The 24,590-nt window shown below is 57.5% G+C and overlaps 7 protein-coding genes across 8 annotated transcripts; 5 read left to right on the forward strand and 2 right to left on the reverse strand.

The window, feature by feature from the left end:
• The first annotated feature begins 518 nt into the window (after nt 1–518).
• JDV02_008488 (uncharacterized protein) lies at nt 519–1,397 on the forward strand. Its single transcript, XM_047990093.1, has 3 exons — nt 519–894; nt 970–1,029; nt 1,110–1,397. Exons 1-3 carry the CDS (start codon nt 819–821, stop codon nt 1,283–1,285), a joined length of 312 nt encoding a protein of 103 aa, XP_047846099.1. The 5' UTR covers nt 519–818; the 3' UTR covers nt 1,286–1,397.
• A 1,066-nt stretch (nt 1,398–2,463) lies between these two features.
• On the forward strand, nt 2,464–3,997 carry JDV02_008489 (uncharacterized protein). The gene is made up of 3 exons (XM_047990094.1): nt 2,464–2,827; nt 2,889–3,263; nt 3,323–3,997. The coding sequence occupies exons 1-3, from the start codon at nt 2,558–2,560 to the stop codon at nt 3,770–3,772; spliced, it is 1,095 nt and encodes a 364-aa protein (XP_047846100.1). The 5' UTR covers nt 2,464–2,557; the 3' UTR covers nt 3,773–3,997.
• A 706-nt stretch (nt 3,998–4,703) lies between these two features.
• On the forward strand, nt 4,704–7,926 carry JDV02_008490 (uncharacterized protein). Its single transcript, XM_047990095.1, has 3 exons — nt 4,704–6,353; nt 6,409–7,288; nt 7,344–7,926. The coding sequence occupies exons 1-3, from the start codon at nt 5,243–5,245 to the stop codon at nt 7,513–7,515; spliced, it is 2,163 nt and encodes a 720-aa protein (XP_047846101.1). The 5' UTR covers nt 4,704–5,242; the 3' UTR covers nt 7,516–7,926.
• Nucleotides 7,927–10,310: 2,384 nt separating this feature from the next.
• Nucleotides 10,311–13,786, forward strand: JDV02_008491 (uncharacterized protein). Its single transcript, XM_047990096.1, has 3 exons — nt 10,311–11,734; nt 11,799–12,246; nt 12,306–13,786. The coding sequence occupies exons 1-3, from the start codon at nt 11,275–11,277 to the stop codon at nt 13,078–13,080; spliced, it is 1,683 nt and encodes a 560-aa protein (XP_047846102.1). The 5' UTR covers nt 10,311–11,274; the 3' UTR covers nt 13,081–13,786.
• Nucleotides 13,787–13,912: 126 nt separating this feature from the next.
• Nucleotides 13,913–17,069, reverse strand: PAB1 (Protein phosphatase PP2A regulatory subunit B). Its single transcript, XM_047990097.1, has 3 exons — nt 16,783–17,069; nt 14,543–16,698; nt 13,913–14,487 (listed from the first exon to the last, which is right to left on the reverse strand). Exons 2-3 carry the CDS (start codon nt 16,663–16,665, stop codon nt 14,361–14,363), a joined length of 2,250 nt encoding a protein of 749 aa, XP_047846103.1. The 5' UTR covers nt 16,666–16,698; nt 16,783–17,069; the 3' UTR covers nt 13,913–14,360.
• Nucleotides 17,070–18,373: 1,304 nt separating this feature from the next.
• On the forward strand, nt 18,374–22,455 carry HUL5 (HECT-type E3 ubiquitin transferase). The gene is made up of 3 exons (XM_047990098.1): nt 18,374–19,056; nt 19,137–19,333; nt 19,410–22,455. Exons 1-3 carry the CDS (start codon nt 18,554–18,556, stop codon nt 22,169–22,171), a joined length of 3,462 nt encoding a protein of 1,153 aa, XP_047846104.1. The 5' UTR covers nt 18,374–18,553; the 3' UTR covers nt 22,172–22,455.
• Nucleotides 22,215–24,317, reverse strand: JDV02_008494 (uncharacterized protein). 2 transcript variants are annotated; one of them, XM_047990099.1, is made up of 4 exons: nt 23,769–24,317; nt 22,860–23,687; nt 22,466–22,791; nt 22,215–22,404 (listed from the first exon to the last, which is right to left on the reverse strand). In XM_047990099.1, the coding sequence occupies exons 1-4, from the start codon at nt 24,084–24,086 to the stop codon at nt 22,314–22,316; spliced, it is 1,563 nt and encodes a 520-aa protein (XP_047846105.1). In that variant the 5' UTR covers nt 24,087–24,317; the 3' UTR covers nt 22,215–22,313. The 2 variants fall into 2 exon arrangements, with proteins under 2 accessions (XP_047846105.1, XP_047846106.1); XM_047990100.1 differs by having other exon boundaries at nt 22,215–22,791.
• Nucleotides 24,318–24,590: the final 273 nt, after the last annotated feature.

A 24,590-nucleotide genomic window follows, 5' to 3' on the forward strand; every position in this document is an offset into this window, starting at 1 on the left:
GAGTACCTCGCAGCTAGCTTGCAAGCCCGCATTCCGGCCAAGGGACAGATACGCAGGTGTTGATGCAGTGTCTCCCAGACGTCGTACGCTGCTGGAAGAAAAAGCAACGATGCAAGCAGTGATGCCCCGACCAAATTACACGAGGCAGCACCTCCACTATCCTGCGTCCCGACTTCCGCGTGTTTACTCTTCGTCTGGATTTGTTTGCCTTCCTTACTTTTTGGACCGATTCTGGATCAATGCCGCCTCGCTGCAGACAGGCGCTGCTCGTGGAGGTACATCGGCACTCTCGTCCATACTTCTCTTGCCATTACCCTCTCCTCGACACTTCTCTTGGGTGAATTCCGTACCAGCCCGTCTGCCGTTCTGTTGATGCAGTCTACCGTGCTCGTTCCAGATCTCAACCCGCCGTCTCAGAACCATCGGCGGACCTGGAAGCCTGTTGCCATCCTGTACAGTTGCACCAAATCCCTTGCTGCCACATCACCCACCCTTCTTCACCTCATCTGCATGGGCGCTTCTCGCTCGCTCGCCGCATGCTACATTGTCAATCGTTTGGGATTAGAAACGTTATATAAGACTGGAAGGAGTCCACGCCCCTTTCCACACCAGAAAAATAATCTGAGACCAAAGCCGCCATTCTCGGCCTGTCTGACCTCCCTGATCGCTCTTCATACAAGACCTAAACCTCGTTCATAAGCTCCACTATCGATCTTATTCCAACTTCGACGACGTCTGCCGGCTACCGCCCTCCGACACCTCACTGTTTGCTCCACCTCTGGCTCACGGTGATAGTTTACGGGTGGTATTGATCCAGCATGGCTACTGCTTCCACATACAGCCCAACCGATTCGAATGCGTCAATCAGTCTGTCCTGGCAAGAACGCCTCGAAGGTATTTCCATTCCAGGACCTCCTTCGAGCTGCTGCATCACTTACTTTGGGAGCATGAAGCTGACGGCCCATGTAGAAATCTGCCGCCAGGCAAAATTACTTCCGCCCGTGTTCCAACTCGTTTCGGATCGCAGGGGTACGCCTCTTGTCCCCCAACGCGGTTGTCGCTTGCGGGCACACTGATTAAACGAGTGCTAATTTTATGTGATACTATAGGTGGACGCACAGCGTGGTCAAGCAGAGTCATTGTACACGGCAAGACCGTAGAGGCCAGATACTGGTACGACGGGAAGAACCTCAATAACGCAAGAGAGGATGCCGCCGAATGCGCATTCAACTGGCTGAGCGCCTCGAGCACGAACTCGTCGAGCCAGTCGTGGGGCTCCTGCTAAGGAGCTGCATTATTGCAAAGAAGAGCATTCTCGCAATTCGCGATGAGAGCTGGCCTGAATATCCTGCTGTCGGATTAGGAGCTGTGGTGTGTCTAACGTGCCCACTGGTGACGCTGATGTGCAAGCCTCGAGGAATCAGCGAGGGCTATCCATCGGCTGGTCCATAGCGACCACAGATCGCGCGACAATTGCGGAATTCATCTTGGTGGTGGGTTGACTTGCTGTCGGCGGACTGGTTTTCGCCTTGTACGCCAGATTTGAGAATCATCGCTTGTATTTTTGCAGATGTTAAAAGATGAATGGAGAGGTTTCACGACGGATTCACGATCTGATGTTTTGTGGGTAGGCAAGGCTATTTAAACGAAACAGGACAATACCAACGGGCTCGATAGCATATGAAGTACGAAGTAAATGCAATCCAAGTCCACGAAGATTCCGGTTTCAGCAAGGACGTCGGCGCGATCGGGCGATACGAACAAATGTGTATCGTGCCTCGGGAACGCGAAGTGTGAGACGAAAGACGGGGTGGTCCCTCACTGAGGTCTGCGTATCCTGGATCAAATATTGGCGGAGAAGGCTCAGTAAACTCATCGCCAACATCGGCTTGGGCTTGAGACCGGTCAAGGAAGTATGTCTCGCTGAATCAGGCTTTGGACGCCAACCTCAACACCCCGGACGCCACTGCAGAACGAGCCCCTCGCTCTACCCTGTCCGTGTAGTGAGCCGTCAACGTGGGCGATCAATGGTCACGAGTCCGCAATAATCGGCACACGCAAATGTCTCCGCTCGAGGGTTTCTCATCCGGATCGGACATGTCTCACGAGGAAGCGACCAGAAGCGGCAGCGGCTAACGAATGCCGACGGTGCGGAGCTTCTCAGTCGCAGGAGGGCTCGGAGTCAGAACATTTGACAGAACGACACCGCCACATGGTGAACCGGAGCGCCATTCTCGTCATTTCCCGCATGCCCTTTCTTTTCGTAATGGGCCTGAATTATATTGGACAATTATGCGGCAACCCGCAGGCGTGCTGTGCAATAATCCCGTCGTTGGGATGGTTTCCGTGCACACAGCACTCTTGGCGTTTGATGTCAGAGACGAGTGTTATGTAATCACTAGCCATTGTCTCGGTGTCGGCAAATAGCTTATTCCGCGCCGCTCCTGACAGCTTCACGGCCCGGAAATTTCGTCGCGGATTGAGGGTCGGTCACGCGAAGACGACAAGGACAACAGCTCCCACTCTGCGACAAGGGGAGAAAGCGTGTACCGCCACCATGCCTCCAAGATTACACATCTGGAGCGCATGCAGGGCTCTGACGGTGCGCACAAGACCAGCCGCGCAACACCGAATCGAGGCCCTCCGACTGTCCGCGAGAATACAGACCCGACTCTACGCCGACAACACAACGCCCAAGTCGACCAACGACGCCGATTCTGCATTCAAAGCGAACCTCAGCACAGCTGAGGACAATTCGAGCAAGAGCGAGGCTCAGAAGACAACACAAAACGCGGAGCAGTCACTAGACCAAGGCGCCCCCGCAGAGGTAGAACGGAATGCCCCCTTGTTACTTCGAAGAATCTATGCTTACAAGTAGAATTGATCAGGGCGGGGAGGCGTTTCAAGACTCACACATCAGTGCATTGGACGATGCGGCACTGGAGCAGATCCTATATGGCGGCCGAACCGTCATGAGCGAAACGCAGGACGGCTTGACCGCCGCCCAGGAGGATGCACTGTATCGCGAAGGCACGATACCTCCACCTGCCGTGGCCGAGGCAATGCTGCCACAAGCCCGAGTCTCCGAATCATCACATTTGCCCGAAAATAGCAGCAACGAACTGGAGAAGCCGGGTCACAAGTTTGGCCTGCCAGTGAAGCCCTACCCGAAAGGCTTCAACCTGAAGAAGCGATACCATCCCGTGCTGGAGCAAATCACGAGGCTTTTGATGCGGGACGGCAAGCTCAGCGTTGCTCAAAGGGTGTGTAGCGCCATGTGATGCCTTCCCCATGCAGCTCACCGCTAACAACAGCCGGTTAGAACATGGCGATGGTCATGAACTTCTTGCGAACGGCCCCCGCTCCGATTTATAGCCCCCAGTTCCCGCTCCTACCGGGGACACCGCCGGCATTCCATCTACCACTGAACCCCATTCTCTACATCACAATCGCCATTGACTCGGTCGCGCCGCTGATCAGAGTGCGAAACTTTGCGGGTGCCGGGGGTGGCGGCCGCGCGCTCGAGGTGCCTGTACCTCTCGCTCTGCGGCAGCGGAGGAGAGTGGCGTTTCAGTGGATCCTAGATGTCATCAACAAGAAACCGTCCAAGGGGAGCGGGCGGAAGCAGTTCCCGCACCGCATCGCTGAAGAGATCATCGCCGTGATCGAGGGACGGTCAAGCGTGTGGGAAAAGAGGAAGCAGGTTCACAAGCTCGGCACGGCTTCTCGAGCGAACGTGTCTAAGAAGGTCACTGTCAAGAAGAGGAAGTGAGCGGGAGGCGCAGCCGCGCGGGGCGGCATGTGTGTATATTACAGGCAATGGGGAGCGTGCTGCCAGGACCGTGGGCTGGGCGCCATGGACGTGCCAATGTAGAATACCAATTCTCAGCAAATGAAGCCAATACTGGGTATAGCATGCGGAACGGCCGCCTTGGCGTTGCAGGCAGAGACGAGTTGCGTGGAGGCCCATGCCGAGCAGAGCAACCCACCAAGATGGTCGTTGGGTCATGTGACGGCTTGGGGTGGGCTTTAAGCTTCAATTTACCTTTATGCAGCGGCTGTGACTAGGGTGACCTCGGAATGTGCCCGTATGGCCGTGGACCGCTGGTCGGCTCTCCCAAGGCGGGCGAGCATCCATGCCGCATTCTGACGTTTTGTCCGCTTCTCGCGGCTATGTATACATACATGGGCATGCTTTTGCATGTACGAAGTACGTTATTAGTATGCTACGTGCATGGCGTTGCACAGGCCAAGTCCGCACGCAAAAACGCGCGGCGTGCGGTTCGAATTTGCTCGTGCCACCGAGGGGCGGCCTCCAAGCTAGCAATGATACCTACTGGCGGGAATGAAAATGTGGATGCGACAGGCTGTAACTAGTAGGCTGTGCTGCCGTCGAGCTCGCCTGCAGTCGGGCGGCGGTGGTAGGGCCAGACAGTGGGTTCCCCAGCTTGCTTAGGCCGCAGTTTCGTTTGGTTCTCCGTCGAGCGGTGGCGCGGGCGCTGAGCGCGGGGCCCGAATCGTAAGGTAGAGAGGTTCCACTGGAATCAGAGCCAAGTCCCAAAACGGCAGCACGGTCGCAGGCTGGCATGGCTGGATCGCGGGCCCTCCCAAGCCCCTCTCCACCAAACAGATGCCCAGCTCCTGCCACTGGCAGGGCAGCTGAGCGGCCCGTTCTCTTTATGACTCTCGCCCGACAGCCCCTTCCCCCCCCTCTTGCAACCAACAATCCTCCGTAGCCACTTCCGACTGCTTCGTCAAACGACTTGCCATTGAGGCCTTCTTCCCTCCCTCTCCCGTCTCACACGACCGTCTCAGCACGCCATCTTGCCGTCCTCTTCTTGCCGCGAGACCCGCCACTCCTCGGCCGACCAGCCTGCACTTCGATCAGCAACCTCAAACGCCCCTCCGATCATGACCGCATCGATCATCGCATAGCCAAGCTACCTCTCCCCCGCGGCGCATGACGACAATGCTCTTGTGCCCCCACACTACATTGACGACTTGTCGCTTCTATCAAAAGCTCCCTCGCTAGATCTCGCCCTACCGTTTGCGAATCAACGACTACGACTCTTGCCACCCTCACAGCAGACACCTTATTACTGCTCCCTTCAGGTTGACGCTGGCCTTCCATCGTTTCTCGCTTCTCCTCGACGCAGCACGCGCGTCGACGCACCCGCAGGAGCACTCAGCGATAACACATACCACGATTATACCCAGCTTGCATCCCACAGCGTTGCCCACCATGTCTAGGAACGAGCATCGGCCCATGAGCATCGATGCCATGCTGGACATGGAGCGGCAAGAGGTGCTTGCCCTACTCGAAAGCAAAAGCCAGGGGAGCGCCTCGCCGGAGAGAGAACGAATTCGTTCCTCGTCACCGTATACCGCCCCACCACGCTCCCCCGTCCGGAGCATGCTAGACATTGAGGAGGAGGAACCCGATACTGTCCGCACCGCACCGGGCAATCAAGCCCCAGTACGGAGCATGTTGGACGTTGACGGGCCCGTCGCCACGACCCAGGCACCTGTGCGCAGCATGCTCGACCTCAGCCGTCCGTCTCCGCCCGCATCGACACATAGGAGCGTCAGCCCTATATCACCTGGAACGGTCGAGCCACGGTTTGCGTCCTCGCAATCGATGGGCTCAATCCACCCGAGGAGTATGTCGGATGCCGGGATGAAACCAGGTAACCTCGGAGGGCGTTCATCGTCACGAAATGACCGAACTTCCGAGTATCAGTTTTCCGGCATCCTCTCACACAATACTGGCGGGCCTGGGCAGACGAAGCGGAACAGCTCGTCAGGCAAGAGACTGTCTCACGGCAATTCTCTCGGCGAGGCTCTTCGCGGAGCTGACCTCAGCAGTCTCCAACTCAATGATCGCGGGCGACACTCCTCCATCGGTAGCCGTTTGGGACAGTCCAAGTCACCGCATGGCCGCTGGGAGACTAGATCACGCTCACCAGCCACTTTTTCGTCGAAACTGCCGTCCAACAAGACAGTGTTGGATGATGGACAGACCTTGGACCTCAGCAATGCTTACCGCAGGCTGTCGGACGCAAACCTGGCTTTCAGCAGCGGGAGCCTTGCCAGTCTACCCATGCGCAAGCGCTCCGATGACGTCGGTGAGGGCCGACTGGTCAAGGATTACCTCGGACCAGATGGTGAACATCTTGATTCGAGCGACGAAGACGAGCCATATTCTTCCGACGACGAAGACCGCGGACGTAAGACGGCACCTAGATCGCTAAACCCTCGCGCTCGCGGAGACAGTCGGGATAGCAAGTCGCGGTCACCGTCAGGCCCAGCTGAGCGCAAGAGCCTGAGTTTGCTGGCCGCCGCCGAGCAAGAACGTATGTGCAAGGAAATGAAACAAGTGTGGCATGGATCGTTGCTAACTGTGCCCAGGTAAGGAGGTGGCCTCGCAGCGGCCCGCCTACCAGTATAGGTCATTGATCCCGGAGCCGGAGATCAAGATTACAAACACGTCTGGCGACACAGTGAAGCAGTCGAAGGGCGGAATTCACCCACAGACGAGCTACGACCCGGGTTTGGCGTCCGGTGCACCGTCTGTTGTCGACTCAGATGAGGAAGCCGACATGGACGACATCAAGCGGGCACAGAAACTGTCGTTTTCGATGACGAATATTCTGACGAGCCCAGAGGCGCATCGTTCGATCCGGATCATTTATCGCGGCGAGTACAACAAGATTGTTCAGCAAGCGGAGGATGAGAACCACCGTTTGAGAAAGTATCTCGTCGCAACAGACTTGAGCGATGAATCCACGCATGCGCTCGAGTGGGCCATAGGAACGGTGTTGCGAGATGGTGATACCCTTATTGCGATATACTGCGTGGATGAGGAGACGGGCATTGTGACGGGTGAGGGGTCGTTGGTGCCCGACGAACCGTCAGCGATGAAGGAGCAGGCAGCGGCGATCAACAACGTCACGAACTCGAAAATTGCACCGGCCCCCGTCAGCCCGTTGAGAGAGCTGCACAGGGCCACGCCCCTGCACATGCGCACTGGATCTGGGGACACACCGACCTCGTCACCAGCGCCATCTGCGAGGGGCGATCGAAAGAGGGCGGAGGAAGAACGAAGCCACGCCGTCAACGACATGACCGACCGAGTCGTGCGGCTGTTGCGGAAAACAAGGCTGCAGGTACGGGTGATTGTGGAAGTGCTGCACTGCAAGAACCCAAGACACCTCATCACCGAGGTCATTGACCTTGTAAACCCAACTTTGGTTGTGATTGGCAGCCGCGGCAGGAGTGCACTCAAGGGGTAGGTAATTTCAAACCGACGAAGATGGCATTTGTGGCTAACAGGGTGTGTACAGCGTCATTTTGGGCTCCTTCTCCAATTACTTGGTGACAAAGAGCTCAGTACCCGTCATGGTAGCGAGGAAGCGGCTGCGGAAGCAGAGCAAATACAAGCAGAAGGCAGTCAAACAAGTTAACAACCTCAGCAACCCCGCGGCGCGGAGTCTCGCGAACGCAAAGATCGACTAGTGGGAACGGGCCCAAGGAACGGCAATAGCGGAAGAGGCAACAATGACTGACGAGCAAAGGCGAGGGGGAATTGCCACTCATTTGCTTCCTTGCTTTTTTTTTCGGATGGCAGCTGTAACAACAGGTATGAAGTAGCGATACAGCGACAAGCAACGAGAACGGGTGACAAGTAGATGTTGGGACAGGCTGGTGAAGGCGGCATGGATACACCTCTATGGCTGGACAGGGGAGATGGAATGACGATACCATGAGGGTCGGGGTCTAGGTAGCGCCGCAGCTTGGCATTGCAGGTGGTCCTTGTGCGGAGCAACTCTACTTCGTATCACGGTGATCCTTGTCTGGAAGCGAATCCTGTGCCGTACATGGTTGCTAGGCATGGGTCGTACCTACATACAAATGTGCATTCGAGGCGTAAACCGCTGCACCAGTTTCTTGCGTTTGGCCGCCGCCCGAACTCGAGTTGGCGGGTGCGGGGTGATAAGATATGTGCTAGCAAACGGGCCGGGGTGACGACCCGACAAAACAAGCTGGTGGACTGCCCTTGCGTCGTGCACAGGTGCCGATTGGCGCAAATCGGGGGCGCGGCCCGGAAGATGGAGGGGCGCGGGACCCTTGAGAGACAACTGGCGGGTACGTGCTTTGTACCGGTACATTCCCCGGGGGGGGGGGGGGGGGGGGGGGGGGGGGGGGGGGGGGGGGGGGGGGGGGGGGGGAGAGCAGAGAGGGAGGGGTGGATGAGACGGCATAGACGACGAAATGGATGATGTGGATTCGGGAGACACTGGGCTGAAGAAGACCAGAGAGACATGTCGAGGCGGTGCAAACGAAAGGGAGGAGATGGCGTCCGATGATGCGCGCCATGTTTCTCTGCGGTTGTTGCTGCAAGGCCGAGTCGTCCCTTAAGAGACATAAACTAACCTAGGTAGTACTTTGGATGTGCATCAGGGATGCTTCTCTATAACCTCACCGCATTCGTCCGCGATATTGGCCCTGAAATGTTTGTTAGAATACGGTTGACGTAGTATATTTGTATTGATCGAAGGGACGTGGCGTCGGTACTAATTCCTTGTCTGAATGGCGATGTAGTACTTTGTCACGTTGACGGTTGCGCAACATTCGTCATGATGATGTCCTTCGACTCGATCGCGTCTTGTTGCCGCGTTACAACGACTAGAACTGTTACCCGGACTCGACGCCGAGCGCAAGCAGTGACTTACTTTGACATCGAGAGACTTGATCTCTCCGTTGATACAATTCAGTCATTCCACGTTTCCGTCCTCAAGAGCAGCAGCGAGGAAGACGATTCAGACTGCAACAAAGCCCCGGGGGGGACAGAAGAAAAAGAGCGGCTAAAGCATGTTATACTTTTCGGTACAACGGCGTCACTATCTATCATGTCTAAGTCCCAAGCTCCGTATTGCGAAACTGATATCCTCAATGACTTCGGTGACGGCACGCATTCGGTACCTGGGATATCGTAATGAAATGCCTGCCATACGAAGTGCGGCAATTGTGTTAATCCACCTGGCCCTAGAGCGCCGTCGAGCTCTTCTCGCACCCCGCGTCCGGGCTGGTGCTAGTGGCCCGTACCGTGCCGGCGTCTAGCTACCTACATACTGGTCACGATGGATGGTCAGTGAGGTGGTCCCCCTCCCATTTCTCCCCCTCCCGCCGTCAACGCCATCCATCAATCAACTGCCCGTGCTTTTTCGCCCGGCGTCGATGAGAGGTAAGTGCCTTAAAGGAGCGCGAATATGTGCTTGCATCATCTAGGGGGGCAAGGACGTATGCGGATATGTACCAGGAACAGAATACGTTGGACTTGAGTCAACGCGCCAATGGTTTTTTTCCCTCGGGCGATGAAAGTCGAGGGCGGCGGAGGTGAAGGGGGGGGCTGCCGCACGCTGGACGGGCATGCTGCTGGCACGGACGCCGGCTCCAGCGAGGGGGTCCTGGTGGCGCTGGCCTTGTGGCGCTCGGCACGGGCGGCGAGCTGGGGGGCGGCACTACGTATCTAGAAATAGGCGGCGTTCGTGGACAGCTGCGATGAGGTTTAACAGTGCTAACTACATGGAGCACCTGTGCCAGCGCTTGATTGGCCTCGGGCTGCGCCCTTTCCCTCCCGTCCACTACCGACCTACTACGTTAGTGGACTAGCTGCCTATCCGCTGCCGCCGGGAGGTCCGCCCAAACCTCAACTCCACCACCTGGGTAAGGGCGAGCGAGGTGCGCTGTAAAAGTGCACCACCATCCTGTCCGCTGCGTACTCCGTAGAGGTACCTAGATACCTAGGTACTGTAGGTGACGGATGGGTTCGAGGTGTCTGGTGGCATCCGTGGATAGCACGGTACATGGTGGGCGAACGGCGGCTTTGGGGACCGAAACACAACCCACCAACCCACTGGAGCATCAGACCTGTACTGTATGTATCGCTACGTACGGGCGAGGCGGGCGGGCGAGATGGAGCCTCTCCCCACACACACCAGCAAGGTTGGCAGCCGGGCAGCCAGCCCAGCTTTCCTGAACAGCCACGACTCCAAATGGATCCCTGCCACTTCATCGTATCCTCCCAACCTCTCGATTATTGTCGAACCACCCCCCCGTCACACCCCCAAAGTGCCTCGTTGCATGATGGATGGGTCCCAGCGGCCCAAACAGCAGACCAGAGGGGCACCCCGGCGATGCAGTTCGCATCCAATGGCTCCCCGGTCTTCACTTCTTTGCTGCTGCTGCTCGCTGGCCGCTTCCTTCTCTCTCACTCTCTCTCCCCCCCCTCTCCTTCATGCACTTCCTGTGCCACCCACCCCCCCTCGCCACACCCCGCCGTCGCCGCCTCAGCAGCAGCAGCAGCAGCGCTCGTCTCCTTGCACGTTTCCGTTGGGGCCCTGCAGCTCAGCCAGAGTCAAGGACCTCTCAAGACAAGGTTCCCTCGGGTGAAACGTGCGCCAGCGAATCTCGCCGTGGGATACGCAACTCACTCCCCTGCAAACCCTTCCTGCCACAGCGACCAAACTTCGCGAAAGGAGACGATCCAGCCGCCAAGATACAACTGCAACAGAAACGCAAGGTGCCTACCTACTAGACGCGACGCATGCGCACGCATAAACCTCGACCGCTGGCAAGAGCGATCTCGCGCATCGAACCCCCAGCCTCCGACGGCGCGGGTCCCCGACGACCGCTCGAACGAAGGCGGATCGCGACAGTCGCACTGTCGCAAGTAATCGCGGACAGGCCGCCTGATCCCCAGTTGCGCCGTCCACGCAACAACGAGGGCTTCTGACAGCTTTAGCGCTGCGCCGCCCCTGACTGGTCTCTCGACCACGAAGGCGAAACGAAACGAGGCGTGGCATCACCAGCTTCAGTACCCTCGCGCTTCGGGGCCGCCCTCCATGCCTTCGTCGCCGTTGCTCGCCGTGAACAACAACGTCTCGCTCATCAGCATTCACGTCGCGCCCAGCAGCTGGCTCGCTTCCGTCATCATCGTTCTCGTCTTTCTCGCCCTCTACATCCCCCGTCTGTCACTGCGCATCCCGCGGTTCGCACTACCGGCGCTGCCGTCTATCCCCAGCCCACCGCTGCCGGCGCTGCCTTCTTACCGCCGCCTGACGGCGCCAAGCGAACGAGCTCTTCCTGCGCTTCCCGCGCCCTCCAGCATCAGTGCCGACAAACAAGTCGTTCTTCGCCGCCATCACTCGTCTGCACCCACGGTAGCTTCCACCGCACTCTCTGCCTCAGACCTGACCGCGCATAGCATACGCGATGGCTGTCGATCCTCTCGAAGGTCTCGACGCCTCTTTGCGGGACTTCGAGCCTCCAATCAGCCCTACGAGCATGCGCCACTCGTCAGCTCTGCCCAGCGAACCGGCCACGGAGGATCTCGAGGAATCGGACATCGCTTCCGGCGGTGGGTACTCGCCGCCAGCGTGGCGGAACCTCGGCAACGGAGATCGGAGTCGCGGCTTCTGGAAGCCCCAGCCTGAGCTATTCCGTAGGGCGCTGTCGCCCGATTCAGATGACGACTATCCGAGCGACGACGATGTCATCCTCGAGCAGGCTATTCGCACCAGGCTGCCCCAAGGTAGCCTCAGCCCGGACAAGGGCCGCAGCCCGAGCCCACCGCCACCAGCTGAGGACACGACTCTGAAGGTTGACCACAAGAGCCCGTCCCGAGAGCTGCCCTTGGCGGATCTGAGGGCTTCACCACAACCGCCAGATAACTGTAATTCCCCAGCTCGCCCTCGCATGGGTAAGTCCAAAGCGCTAACTGGGCCGTCTCTTTGCAGACATCCGCTTTGCTGTGCGCGCCGAAGTTTTACAGCGCACAAAGCCCATTGAGAACGCCATATTATTCCTTCAGAAGCAATACAATGCCATATTTGCGAGCTGGGGCACCATCTTGACTACGGCCCTCATCGCGGTACTGTCCATCTCCACAGCTAAGATGCTATCAAAACCTGCGGCACCAAGACCAGTGGGCGATCTAGTCAAGATCGCGGGGCTCGCGCGCTCATTTGAGCCGCTCATTTACTTCTCCGAACCGGCCGTCGCGCATGTCAAGGAACTGCAGTCGACGAGCATCGCCATCTGGGACCTGGGCGAATCGGTGCGCATCAGCGGCATGGCGGACGCCGACACCATCGTGCAGAACCTCGACGCAATTAGCGAGACCATGAAGAAGCTCGTGCTAGACTTGACCAGGTTTCACACCCACGTCGACGGTGACATCGATGCGTAAGTCGCACGTCGCGTCACTCAAAGTTTCCGTGATGGCTAACCGACACCTCTGGCAGTATCCTCGATGTCATGGATTGGGCAAAGATGCACCTAAACCGCCTCAACACGCGGCCTCCTCCTTCCCACCTCTCACACGCATACGACAATATCCACAACCTCCTCACTGACGCCCACATCCTCGAAGATGCCACAGGCGCGCCAACCCGCGCGGGTCGCGTCACCACCGCCGTGTTCGGCATGAGCAACCCGCAGCGCGAGCAGAGGATGATTCAGCGCCTCTTCACGGCCTTCATCTCCACCATCGAGGAGGCGATCCAGGATGAGCTCGAGCACAGCGTCAGTCTCTTCGCCCTCTTTGACGACATCGACAACCACTTCCTCAAGCTCGCGCGGCATGTGGCGCACGAGTCGTCCACCCAGGAGGAGTTCCACGCCGAGCTCCTCTCGGGGCTCTGGGCACGGATGCTTGGCCCTCGCGCCGCTGAGCTGCGCAAATTCGAGCGCAACAAGGCTCTCCTGCACGACGTGCGCCACAAGACGGTGCGCAACAAGGGCAACCTCGTCAGCCACCACGGCAAGCTGCTCACGCTCAAGGCCTCGCTCGAGTCCCTGCGCGGCAAGCTCGCCTCCCAGCTCGTCCGCGGCCTCAACTCGAGCACCCTCACCCTCGAGGACCAGATCCGCGGCATCGCCGGCGTGCGTGACTACCTCTCCGACATTCGTCGCGAGCAGAAGAGCAAGGTCATGGAGACACTCTACTCCATCGACCGCACCAAAAAGTACAGCGTCACACCCGAGATTGAGATGGGTCCCGGTGGCGCCGGCTTGTAAGACACGTGCTTCTCTTGGCTGGCTTTGGTCGTACTTCTCTTTCTGCCGGCTCATTTGGTCTTTGCCGGGTTTGTTTCCCTCGCCCATAAGACGACAGACAACCAACCCACATACACACACACACACACACACAACACACATGCACACTCTCTGCATTTCTCTGCAATACATGTTTCTCAAGGGGGGCGTTGGAAGGTGGCCGGGGCATATCATATCACTTGTCTTTTTTCCCTCATCTTCTTAAACACGGTGGGCACCACGGAAATGGCATCGCGTTTCTGTATGTGTTTTGGAAAGGGGAGTCAAAGGAAAAGGGGGCCAGACCCCAACCCCAATCCCGTTGAAGTTGGGGGTAGTAGAGTGGCCCCTTTTTGGCCTGCTCTTGTCTCTTTGACTCTCATTGGCATGGGAAGGTTTTGCTTTCACGGTCAGTTGGTCGGGCCGAACGGGCGGGGGGGAGGGTCGGCGTCTTTTGTTTTTGCCTCATACGGACGAGGAGTTTTGCTTCTCCCTCTCTATATGCATGTTTTGTAGAATTCGGGGCGTTTTCTCACCATCGAGGAGGGAGGGATGGGGGAAGGAAAGATGGAGGAGGGAGGGAAGACGGAGGGCGCGGTGCCCGTGGGCGACGGGAGTATTGGAACATGCGTATATACTTTGGATTTCTATTAGTTAATCCAGCTAAGCAATATGAGGTCTATGGGCAACTTTAATCTTTGCATGAACGGATTGCGTGTTCAAGGTGTTGCTGCGCAAGTCAATCGTCACACATCATCTGTTACGCCCATCAGAGTAGAGAGCTGCTTCACGCGAGTCACGCAAGCCACACAAGTTCTGAACATTGATGTATTACAAGTCCTATCCGCGTAACCTCCGTGTCATCGTCTGCCCGAGAAGCGCGTGCCGTGTCGTGTTGAGGGGTATAGGCCATTCTCCAGGCGGTCTGCACGAAAACCGACATCCTTCCAACGCCTTCCGACTGATCCTTTCCTTTCCGTGGAGCGGCTTGCCGTAACCATCTACGACGCAAGACCTCATCGTCGCTTCCTCCGAACGATGCTTATCCATCGACATCTCCGCCAGTCATTTTTCCCCTTCCCGAGAAGAAATAGCAACGAAGTCTATCTGTACAAATGCAATCCCTGTTAGGCGGCCATCGGGGCGGCCATGTAGTCGGCTCAACTGTTTGTTGAGATCGGATCCGGGATACGCATTTACCGTAAAAGCGAAAAGACTAACAAAGGAAAGATATTTCGTAGCGGAAGATGACGCTGGCGAGCTTATGCCTTGGTCTCTTCCTCTTTCTTGGCCTCGCCGCCCTCAGAGCCACCCTGGGTCTTGACATACTCGTCGTAGACCGCGAGCGCCTCGTCGACCTTGGCCTTCAGCGCGCCCTCGTCCTCGATGCTTCGAAATAGGTCAGCGTGTAATGAGATAAGAATGTCAGAAATGAGTGGCTTACAGGTTGATGAGCTCGGCGTTGTCCATCTCAAGCAGCATACCGGTGATCTTGCCGGCAAGGTCGGCATTGATAGCCTGGATCTTGGGGAAAATCAGCTCGCCGAGCATCTGCTTCTGCTGAGCGGGCTGAGCGGCGGAAAGCTGGGCCTGCAGAGCAGAAGCGTTGTTGGCGTCGCCGCCACGAGCCTGATTAGGGAAGCTGCCATTACGGCCGTTGGCATTACCGCCACGACCCATGTTGCCCTGCTGGCGGTTGTTCGGCGGGAAACCGGGCATCACACCAGGAGCGCTTGGGGGAGGCATGGCACCGCGGCCGCCCTGAGGGCCGCCACGGCCGCCGCCCAGAGCGGCCTGCTGGGCCTGCTGCATCGCAGCCATGAACTGAGGCGTGCCAGGCTGGCCGTACTGGGGCGGGAACTGACCGGGCATGCCGTACATGTTGGGAGGCATCTGCTGAGGCACGCCACCACGACCTCCCTGCTGGGGATAGCCGGGGAACTGGCCAGGGCGTCCGCCCTGCACGCCACCCATGCCCATGCCGGGCTGCGGGAAGGGCATGCCACGGCCACCCTGAGGCATGAACCCAGGCTGCTGGCCGTAGAAGACCGGAGGCTGCATGTACTGCTGGGGCATGCCGGCGGCAGCAGCGGCCTGCTGCATGCGCAACTGGTTGCGAGCCTGGATGCTAGCCTCAAGCTGGCTCTTGCGGACGTCCTTGCGCTGAGCGAGGGCGACGTAGAGAGGCTTGCCGTCGATCATGCGCTGGTTCATCTCGGCAACAGCCTTGGTGGCGTCGTCAGGGTTGCTGAAGCAGACGAAGCCGAAGCCCTTGCTCTTACCAAGCTTCCTGTCCTTCTTGTCAGACTTCTTCTCGGCTGACTCCTCGGTCTCCTCCTCCTCCTCGGTCTCCTCCTTGACCTCCTCCTTCTGGTTTTCCTTCTCCTTCTCCTCTTCCCTCTCCTTTCGCTCCTTCTCCTCTGTCTCGGCGAGGCTGTCCCTCATGACCTTGGCAGAAGTGATGGGCCCAAACTCAGAGAACATCTGGCGCAGCTTCTCATCGTCGACATCATCACCCAGGTTCTTGATGTACAGATTGACGCCCTGGTACTTGTTGGCCTTCTCGAGGCGAGCGGCCTCGTACGACTTGCGAAGCTCCTCCTCACGCTCATGCTTCTTCTGGGCACGGCCAACGTACAGATCCTGTCCGCGGAAGTCCTTGCCGTTGAGTTCCTCGACGGATTTGGCGGCGCACTCGTGAGTGGTGAAGTTGACGAAACCGAAGCCGCGGCTCTTGCCCTCCTGGTCGCGGGCAAGAGAGGCAGAGGTGATCTCGCCGTACTTCTCAAAGAGGTCGCGGAACTCGTCATCGGTGACCTCGTTGCTGATGTTCTTGACGTAGATGTTGGTGTAGTTGGCCTTCATCTCCTCGAACTTGCTCTGGCGGTCCTTCTTGGGAATGTGGTGTCCCACGTAGACCTTCTTCTCGTTGAGAAGCATGCCATTGACGTGCTTGATGGCCTGCTGAGCAGCCTCGTCGGTCTCGTAGTGGACAAAGCCGTAACCCTTGGAGTTGCCGTTTTCGTCCTGGGCGACCTTGCAGCTCAGAATGTTACCGAAAGCAGCAAAAGTGTCGTGGAGGGCCTTGTTGTCGATGGCCACGTCGAGGTTCTTGATGAAGACGTTGCCCTGGCCAGTCTTGCGCAGAGCGGGGTCGCGCTGAGACCACATGATGCGGCAGGGACGACCCTTGATGAGAGTGTAGTTGAGCTCCTCGAGAGCCTTCTCACCGTCGGCAGTTGAGTTGTAGTTGACGTAGGCATAGCCGAGGGAGCGGCGGGTGACAGCATCGCGGCAGACGCGGATGGAGGCAACCGCACCGATCTGAGAGAAGAGCTCGAAAAGCATGGCCTCAGTGACGGAGGGGTCGAGCTCGCCGACGTAGAGGGAGGCAGAGTTCTGCGGCTGGGGAGCAGCAGAGCCGGGAGTGGCGGCCGAGGCGTCCTCAGACCCTCCGCTCACGTTGGTGTCGATGGCGGGGGCCTTGGCATCGCTGCCGTTGAGGGAAGTGTTGTTAAGGTCATTGGCGAGCTGATCAACAGCGCCAGAGTTGGTGTTAGCGGCCATTTTGATGTCGTTGACGGGGAGGATGGACGTGAACTGCAGAGGAAGCGAGTCAGCACTGGAAGAGTAGGTCGCGTTGGAGGATGGGCGCGGGGGGGCGCGAGGACTCTCGGGACGCACAGATGCGAGATGAACAGTCCTGACGAAGTGTTGTTGAGGAAAGGCGAGAAGAACTCTGAGAAGCAGGGAAGCTGGCTCAGAAGAAGAGGTGTTTCGTTTGGCGGTGGTGGGTGATCGAGTCTTGTCGCGAGACAGGAGTCGAGCGGAGGGTTTTTTGGGGGGTTTTCAAATTTTTTTGTTTGATTTTTCTTGGTTGAAAGAACAAGAGCAAGAACAGAGACGAGTACGAAGACCGTACCTCTGAACCGACTCGTCGTTATGGGTTTGGGGGGTTTTGGAGATAAAGGTTGGGTGGTGGGAAGAAGAGGAGAAGAGAGAAATTTTGGTCGACAGCCGATATTTTTTTTCAAAGGCTGCTGGCATGGATGGGCTGGGCGCCTCATGCAGTGTGGAGGGCCCTTGCCGTGGCTGTTTCTTCGTACGGAGCACGTACCTGTCAAGTACGTGCAGAGGTGGCCCCGCCAATGCCTTTGTCTCTGCTGAGCGGGGTGGTCGCGCAGCGGTGGGCAGGTGCCGGCCAGGTACAGTGCACAGTGCGCGGCGGGCGCCATGGATCCAAGACGGAGGCACCACCTTCCCCCTCGCCGAGGCCTGTTGGAACCCGTTTCTGGCTGGTTTGGCGCACGAGAAGGTGGTGTGCACTAGCAATCCATCAATGGCCGTCGTGGGTTTGGCAGGATCGTCCTTTCATCAGCGGGCAGGGGCGTTGGCACAGGCACGCACGGCACCCTCACCGCCGGCCGCACAACACAAACACCTCGTCCATCATACATTAAGTATGCGCGGGGTCTTGTGTTGGGGTGCGCCAGGCCAGGGATGATGGAACAAAACAACCAAGCATGTACAGTAACACCGCCAGCTTGCAGCTTGATATCAAGGTCCAGTGCGAGGTACGAAGACAAAGTACAGGCAGAACGTTACTCCGTCCGCGTATTCCATTTCTGGTATTGTACCAGCATTACACCGGCCACCCACAAAGAGCCGGCAAAGGCAGAGCAAAGGACGAACCCTGCACACGAGAGGCCATGTCTCTCTACGTCTTCACCGTCGCCGGGGAATCGAGGTGGAAGATACAACGTTAGGCGTCAGCAAACCGCAGACACCTTCCAAGGACCCGGCGCCTACCTACTACTAAGGTACTACCTTATATACTGTAACGTACCAGGTAGGCAGGTACCTTAGTACTAATTTTACCTGCCTGTATGAAGTAGGTACCTTAAGGTAGTTTACCTGTACTGTAGGTACCTTCCAACTACTGCAGGGGTTGCCAGCCCTCGAGGCATTCCAACTGGCACCTCGTCCGTCGCCCACGCGAGCTCGCTTGGAGCGCACCAAGTGACGCGCAGTGGACCGAATCGCACTGTAAATGGATGTGTACAGTACCTACGTACCGTACCTATCGCTGCTGCTGCTAAATTGGGGCCAAATCGTCGACACACTGCACACACTGCACTGCACAGCCCTTCCCTTATCTTATCGGGGCGGCAGCTCGGTCGCCCTGACCTCATCGACCGGGCGGGCCAAAACAGCCCCACCAGCTTTACTCCAGGGCCGTGTGCCACAAACGCACCGCTCAGCAACCCATCTGGCTGACTGATACAGCAACCTACTAACTTACTACCTTCGCACCTCCGTCCGTCCCAACCCTGAAGCTTCTAGAACTCGCCCTTTGGCTTCAGTTTCGTCGCTTCGCGTCCCCATAGCCAGACATGACGATGCCTTCTGGCTCGCCGACTTGTTTTTGCGCATAGGCAACGCATCGTCTGTCATCATGTTCTCGACCTTCACGGGCAGTTCGCGGCGGCCACGCAACGTCAACCTCAGCGGGCAGGCCGGCAACCCCTTCGCCAACACCTCGTGGAGCCCTGCCGTCGTTTCGAATGCTAGCAAGACCGTTTCCGATGCACAAGCTGAGCGTGAAAAGCGCCAGCTCGAGAGACAGCGACTCAAGGCCGCTGGTAGGATACAACGGGTATGGAGAGGGCACAGGTCTCGCCGCGACTCGGCGGATAGGTGGAGGGCGATATTCGACCAGCTATACAGCTCTTCACACAACGCCAGCTATTCCGAACGAGCCCCCATAGCCTTCAACCTGCTGATTGCCTTCTACTCCGCCCGCCGCAGCGACGATGTCCGAAGGGTCTGTCTCTATTGCGAGGACGCGCAACATACCACCTTCGACCAGATTGCTCCCCGCAACGCGCACGTATCCCGATTTCAGCAGCTCATGGCGGTGCTAGTTGGTGCACTAAATCAACTGTCTCAATCGGCGAAGTATGTTCATATCACTGGCTCAAAGCGGTACCTGGCCGTGTCTTACCCAAGCATATCATATGTACTGACTCCAGCATCAGTGAAGCTTCAACTCCGGCGGCGCATCTGATAAAGCTTATAATTCGTATCACAAAGCAGATGCCGGAAACAATAACAAAGTCGACGCAACGTCTTTATAGTGCTCTAGCCCAGCTATGCAAAGCAAAGGAATCAGCTCGGTTGGATGGCCTGCTGGCCGAGGCCGTCATAAGCCCACTCCGTGCGGCAACCGGTGATAGTACGTCTTGCGTCCCGCTCTCCACCACCAGCCTGCCTGGGCGGCTGTGTGATGTTCTATTCTAACAAGCGACCAGGCGAATTTGCAGCATATAAAGCTCTTGCTTTTAACTTCCTAGCTCACAGCGACTTGACTCGGTTCGAGCGCCATATCGAGACTTTTTCGAAGGGCATCGAGACTGCCAAGCTCTCTCGAGCAATCAGAGCGGGCTACAGCGCCGGCACACATTCGAGGATGTTTGTGTCTAAAGACGACCAGCTGTGGCTGCTTGCCCACTTCATCGACCTAAGCCGACTACACATGGCATCGTCAGACAAGTTTGAGATTTTGGGTGCGCTTTTGCCTCAGCTGTCATCAGTCGCAGATGAGGCCAGCACTCGTGCTCCTTCAGCTGCGTCCCCTGATGCATCTCCAGACACGCAACACCCTGCGAATACACAATCAGCCTCAAACTACACTACGCAACAACTTGGCTCGCTTGTCGATAAAGATGGCATTTCGCGACTGCTTCGTGACTTATCTGATTGCTTAACACAAGGGTCGAAGCAAACATTTCAAGGGACTAGCATCCTCTCGGGATATATCCTCACCTTGTTGCAAGTGTTTCCAAGCAGCGCAGATGATATTCGCATGCGTCTGTTCCTCGAGCAAATCCCGACATCGTCCGGGACAGTCCCGACGGTCAAATTCCTATGGGAAATCATGAAGCATACATCCGTCTTTCAGAAGTTGAAGTCGGAACTGGAGAGGCCGACTGATATGCTTCGCCGATACCTTCACGGCAGCTCGAACCTATCGGACGAAACAATGGAGGAGCAAGAGTGGCGCACCGTGCTCCTCTTCCTTGAGCTATACGTCTTCATCCTGCGCCTCAGCGACGATGAAGACTTTTTCAGCGGCATGGAAAGCCGGATAGTGGAATCCAACTCGTCCACATCTCTCCTTCGGTCCTGCAGCTTATCGCTTGAGGATGTCAAGGCGCTCACCATCTTCCTCAAGAATACGGCGTTTGCGCTTCATTACAAGGCCAACGAAATCTCAAAGTCGGATCATATCATGGAATCGACAACTAGCTCCCGTCTCGATTCGTACCTTGGCGCCGATGTTGCGTTCAAGACATCATCTTCAAACCTGGATATCGTGCCCGCAGCATCGCCCGCCCGGGCCAACCTGGACAGCTTGCGGACCATATTGACGACGGCATTGCGAATGCTGTATGAAAGGGACTCAAGAAAACGCTTCCTACCTCCAAACCATTGGCTTATGACAGGCAAACTCGAACAAGAGGACTTCATCAATGCGGTCATTGTAGAGGAAGAGCGACAGAACCAGGAAGAGGCCGAAGGCAGCGACGACGAAGTCGCCGCGTTGGAGCCCGTATACGGAGAGTCGGGTATATACTCCACTCTCGCTGGCCAGCGCCTTTCGCGTCATGCGAGGTTAGAGAGGCTCCGAGCGGAGCAGGTACGAAGACAACGAGAGCGCAAATTGGCAGAGATGGGACCGAAGCTTGAAATCCTAAAGCATATGCCCTTTGTCGTACCTTTTGAGACACGCGTCAAGATATTTCGACAATTTGTCCATCTGGATACGATGCGCAGAGAGGGCAACAATCCGTTCCACATGTTTCCGCCGCATCCGTCTGCTCGCCATCACGCCAAGATTCGACGCGGCCAACTATTCGACGACGCGTACGAGCAATTCTACCAACTGGGTGACGGCTTGAAGGATCCGATTCAAATCACGTTTGTGGATCAATTTGGCACTCCCGAGGCGGGCATTGATGGCGGGGGTGTGACAAAAGAGTTTCTGACCAGTGTCACATCCGAAGCCTTCCAGAGTGAGTTGGGCATGTTCACCTCAAACGAACAAGGGCTGCTGTTCCCCAATCCAACAGCGACAGACACGAGGCGCGACTTGCTTCATCTCTATGGCTTGAGAGAAGAAGACGACGAATTCAAAGAAGCAATGACGAACTTGTTCAAGCGTTTCGAGTTTCTGGGGCGGATTGTGGGCAAATGCATGTATGAGGGTATCCTCGTCGACCTTGCCTTTGCTGGGTTTTTCCTCTTGAAGTGGCCCTCTCTCGGGCCAAAGGACGAGAACACGTACAAGGGCAGCATCAACGGTCTCCGGGATATGGATGCAGAGCTGTACCAAGGCATGCTGACGCTCAAGAACTACCCCGGCGACGTCTCCGGCCTGGGGTTTGACTTCACCGTGGAGGACCAGGTGTCACCGCCCGGCCAGCCCGTAAAGACGATCACGAGAAAACTGATTGCCAACGGTGATCAGACGCCCGTGACCAACGATAATCGCCTCCTGTACATTTCGTACATGGCTCGACACCGCCTGGTTGTGCAGCCTTCGTTGCAGACGGCCGCCTTCTTACGGGGCCTCCGGGCCATCATCAAGCCATCTTGGCTATCCATGTTTAATCAATCCGAGCTTCAGCGACTCGTGGGCGGAGACTCCTCCGAGATCGACATCGAGGATCTCCGGCGCAACACCGTCTATAGCGGGCTGTATGAAATTGGCGACGACAACGAGGAGCACCCGACGATCAAGCTCTTCTGGAAGGTCATGGAAGGCTTCACCGACTCGCAGAGGCGCGACGTGCTCAAGTACGTGAGCTCGACGCCGAGGGCGCCTCTCCTGGGCTTCTCCCAGTTGAGGCCAAAGTTTAGCATTAGAGACGGCGGCACGGATGAGCAGCGCCTGCCCAGCACGAGCACATGTGTCAACTTACTCAAGCTGCCACGCTACAGCAAGGAGGAAACGCTACGGGAGAGGCTGCTCTACGCGGTGACATCTGGCGCAGGGTTTGATTTGAGCTAGAACACGGCACATGAGCAAGGCGTCGTCGTCTTATTAGCATAGGCGTAGCTGTAAGAGCAGTTTGTTATTTTGGAGGCGAATTGTATCTGTCTCTAAGCAGATGGTGTATATACGAGCGAGCTTTAAGACTACTCTATAACAATCAGTCCTGGTAGCTCCTCTGCAAGAGATGAGGCTTCTTGTCGAGGATGTCCAGTATCATCTGCCCAAACAAGCCGTTGGCCCAGGCGAACCTGCGTTGCGTTAGCGCCCTCTGTGCTGCCAACAGTAGGAGAAGAAACCCCCATTTCTTACCAAGACCTAGTCCATTTGGTGTCGTTGTGCGTGTTCACGGACTCGTGGATGAGGCCGAGGCCGCTAGTGGACCCCATGAGCTGCTTGATGCCGTAAACGATTTCATCGTCATCTGTGGACGTCATGGTGCGCATGACAACACCCATGGGCCAAGCCATGCCGGGCCCGAGGTGCGGGCCGCCAGTGGAGTTGAGGACGGGCCCGAAGCCGAAGTAAGGGTTAGACTTGCTGAGGACAAAATCGCGGGTGCGCTTGTACACGGCGTCTGAGGCGGGCTTGAAGCCGAGATGGGGGATGCTCAGGAGAGAGGGCACATTCGCATCGTCCTGAACCTAGTGGGTTAGCCCGGAGTGGCACTGCCGGAAGGGGGCGAGGGGGGCGGGATGGGACTGACCATCAAGTTGGAGGATCCGAAGCCGTCGACTTCGAAGGCGTAGATGTCGCCGTACTTGGGGTGCTTGACGATGCCGTGCTCGTCGATGGCCTTGGCGATGCCGTCGGAGAGCTTGTCCATCTGGGCGGCGGTGTCCTTGTCGATGGACTCCATGATTGGCACGCAGGCCTTGAGGTAGCGCGAGAACATCATGTTTGCGGGGATGAAGTACTGGTAGATGGTCGAGTCATCTGACGGCCGGAAGAAGCTGCGCACGAGGCCGATGTTGCCGGCCACGGGATTGCCGGTGCCGCCATTCGAGACAACCTCGGTCGCGCTGTTTGCGTCGCGGAGCCAGTTGTACACGGGTTTCTGGACGAGTCCGTCCCCGGTGTAGGTGCTGATCATCATGTCCTTGGCGAGCTGAAGGATCGTCTTGACCGCCTCGGCCCAATGAAACTTGCCAAAGAAGTCCTTGTCCTTGGTGACGTCGTAGTAGTCCCAAGAGAGCTGGAGGAAAGCGGAGACGGAGTCGAGCTCGTACTTGCACTCGAAGACGACATTGGGGTCGTACGGCGGGCTCACGGTGTCGCCCCTCTTGTAGAGGCCGCGCTTGCGCTTGTTGTGGGTGACGGGGATGCCGGACTCGGGAGGCGGCTCGAACGAGTTGCAGTACGGGAACTTGCGGATGTAGCGGGCCTGGAGGTTGATGGCGCCGCGGTACAGCGTGGCAATGTTGTTGGTCTCATTGTGCGACTTGATTTTCAAGATTGGCTTGTACGACTGGAGCTGGTTGGCGCTGTCACGAAGCCACATGGCATGAATGTCGCCAGTGGTGACGAAGGCGAGCTTCGCGTGTTAGCTGGGGACGTGACTACGAGCTTAGTTGAAGCCCCTCAAGGGGCGCGGCGAACAGTCTGCATGGCTTACCTCCTCATCCTTGTTGTCGGCCGCCGCACCCCTCCACAGAATGGTCGTGTCTACCGTGTTGGGCCACGCGTTGAGAAAGAGTCTGTACAGGTCCGGGTCCTTGATGGCCTTCTTGACCGTCTGGAGCGTATCCTCGACCTCGGGGACCGCGTAGGTACGGCAGCGGTCCTCGGGGCGCTGGTAGGGATACTTGAACTTGCCGCACGAGTAGGGCGCGTGACGCTCGGCGGCGTACGTATCGTAGGCCGGGCAGTCTGAAGGAATGGCGGCGGAGACGACGCTCGCGCCGGCGAGGGCAAAGACGGCGATATGCTTCATCGTGTGCCGCGCGTGCGTGCCTGTTTGTATGTACAGAGTTGCAAGGCGCCTTTGGACGACGCGCCAGGAGTCAAGTCAGGCGAGGTCAGGTCGGTTGAGTCGAGGCTCGCACGCGCTTTTATTATCCGACCATGTCTCACCCGCCACGACGGCAAGGGACGCGCTTTTATGACCCATCGCGACATTCGTCAGAAAAAAAAGGGCCGAAGGGGGCACGAGGGCATGCTCCCGTCCACGGGGAGAATGCGGGGTAGCGCAGAGGTCCCATCGGCAAGCTCGTCGCGATGTCCGTCAGCCCAACAGAATGCATCGTCTAGCTCCATCTTGGTTGGATTGCTAGGGAGGCGGTCGGTGGTGATCAGGCAGTTGCGTTGCATTGCGCGCAGGCAGGCGCCGGCAAGAGAGCGGGGATGGATCTAGGTCGGGGGCTGCAGGCTCATGTAATGCAACTCGGTACTACTGCGGACTGCCGCGCGGTTCGTGCGGTTATTGTTCACGTTGTTT

Source organism: Purpureocillium takamizusanense, chromosome 8 (genome assembly GCF_022605165.1).
Source record: "Purpureocillium takamizusanense chromosome 8, complete sequence".
In the NCBI taxonomy this organism is placed as follows: domain Eukaryota; kingdom Fungi; phylum Ascomycota; class Sordariomycetes; order Hypocreales; family Ophiocordycipitaceae; genus Purpureocillium; species Purpureocillium takamizusanense.

What these genes read in the sequence shown, in the direction of transcription:
- JDV02_008488 (XM_047990093.1), top strand. Translation starts at nt 819, where the DNA reads ATGGCTACTGCTTCCACATACAGCCCAACCGATTCGAATGCGTCAATC. An exon ending in CTGGCAAGAACGCCTCGAAG is followed by an intron (nt 895 to 969) that starts GTATTTCCATTC and finishes CGGCCCATGTAG; the next exon opens with AAATCTGCCGCCAGGCAAAA. An exon ending in ACTCGTTTCGGATCGCAGGG is followed by an intron (nt 1,030 to 1,109) that starts GTACGCCTCTTG and finishes GTGATACTATAG; the next exon opens with GTGGACGCACAGCGTGGTCA.
- JDV02_008489 (XM_047990094.1), top strand. Translation starts at nt 2,558, where the DNA reads ATGCCTCCAAGATTACACATCTGGAGCGCATGCAGGGCTCTGACGGTG. An exon ending in ACCAAGGCGCCCCCGCAGAG is followed by an intron (nt 2,828 to 2,888) that starts GTAGAACGGAAT and finishes AGAATTGATCAG; the next exon opens with GGCGGGGAGGCGTTTCAAGA. An exon ending in AGCTCAGCGTTGCTCAAAGG is followed by an intron (nt 3,264 to 3,322) that starts GTGTGTAGCGCC and finishes ACAGCCGGTTAG; the next exon opens with AACATGGCGATGGTCATGAA.
- JDV02_008490 (XM_047990095.1), top strand. Translation starts at nt 5,243, where the DNA reads ATGTCTAGGAACGAGCATCGGCCCATGAGCATCGATGCCATGCTGGAC. An exon ending in GGCCGCCGCCGAGCAAGAAC is followed by an intron (nt 6,354 to 6,408) that starts GTATGTGCAAGG and finishes AACTGTGCCCAG; the next exon opens with GTAAGGAGGTGGCCTCGCAG. An exon ending in GGCAGGAGTGCACTCAAGGG is followed by an intron (nt 7,289 to 7,343) that starts GTAGGTAATTTC and finishes GGGTGTGTACAG; the next exon opens with CGTCATTTTGGGCTCCTTCT.
- JDV02_008491 (XM_047990096.1), top strand. Translation starts at nt 11,275, where the DNA reads ATGGCTGTCGATCCTCTCGAAGGTCTCGACGCCTCTTTGCGGGACTTC. An exon ending in ACCACAACCGCCAGATAACT is followed by an intron (nt 11,735 to 11,798) that starts GTAATTCCCCAG and finishes GTCTCTTTGCAG; the next exon opens with ACATCCGCTTTGCTGTGCGC. An exon ending in GTCGACGGTGACATCGATGC is followed by an intron (nt 12,247 to 12,305) that starts GTAAGTCGCACG and finishes CACCTCTGGCAG; the next exon opens with TATCCTCGATGTCATGGATT.
- PAB1 (XM_047990097.1), bottom strand. Translation starts at nt 16,665, where the DNA reads ATGGCCGCTAACACCAACTCTGGCGCTGTTGATCAGCTCGCCAATGAC. An exon ending in AACGCCGAGCTCATCAACCT is followed by an intron (nt 14,488 to 14,542) that starts GTAAGCCACTCA and finishes CCTATTTCGAAG; the next exon opens with CATCGAGGACGAGGGCGCGC.
- HUL5 (XM_047990098.1), top strand. Translation starts at nt 18,554, where the DNA reads ATGTTCTCGACCTTCACGGGCAGTTCGCGGCGGCCACGCAACGTCAAC. An exon ending in CAACTGTCTCAATCGGCGAA is followed by an intron (nt 19,057 to 19,136) that starts GTATGTTCATAT and finishes CTCCAGCATCAG; the next exon opens with TGAAGCTTCAACTCCGGCGG. An exon ending in CCGTGCGGCAACCGGTGATA is followed by an intron (nt 19,334 to 19,409) that starts GTACGTCTTGCG and finishes ACAAGCGACCAG; the next exon opens with GCGAATTTGCAGCATATAAA.
- JDV02_008494 (XM_047990099.1), bottom strand. Translation starts at nt 24,086, where the DNA reads ATGAAGCATATCGCCGTCTTTGCCCTCGCCGGCGCGAGCGTCGTCTCC. An exon ending in CCGACAACAAGGATGAGGAG is followed by an intron (nt 23,688 to 23,768) that starts GTAAGCCATGCA and finishes TAACACGCGAAG; the next exon opens with CTCGCCTTCGTCACCACTGG. An exon ending in TCGGATCCTCCAACTTGATG is followed by an intron (nt 22,792 to 22,859) that starts GTCAGTCCCATC and finishes CACTAGGTTCAG; the next exon opens with GACGATGCGAATGTGCCCTC.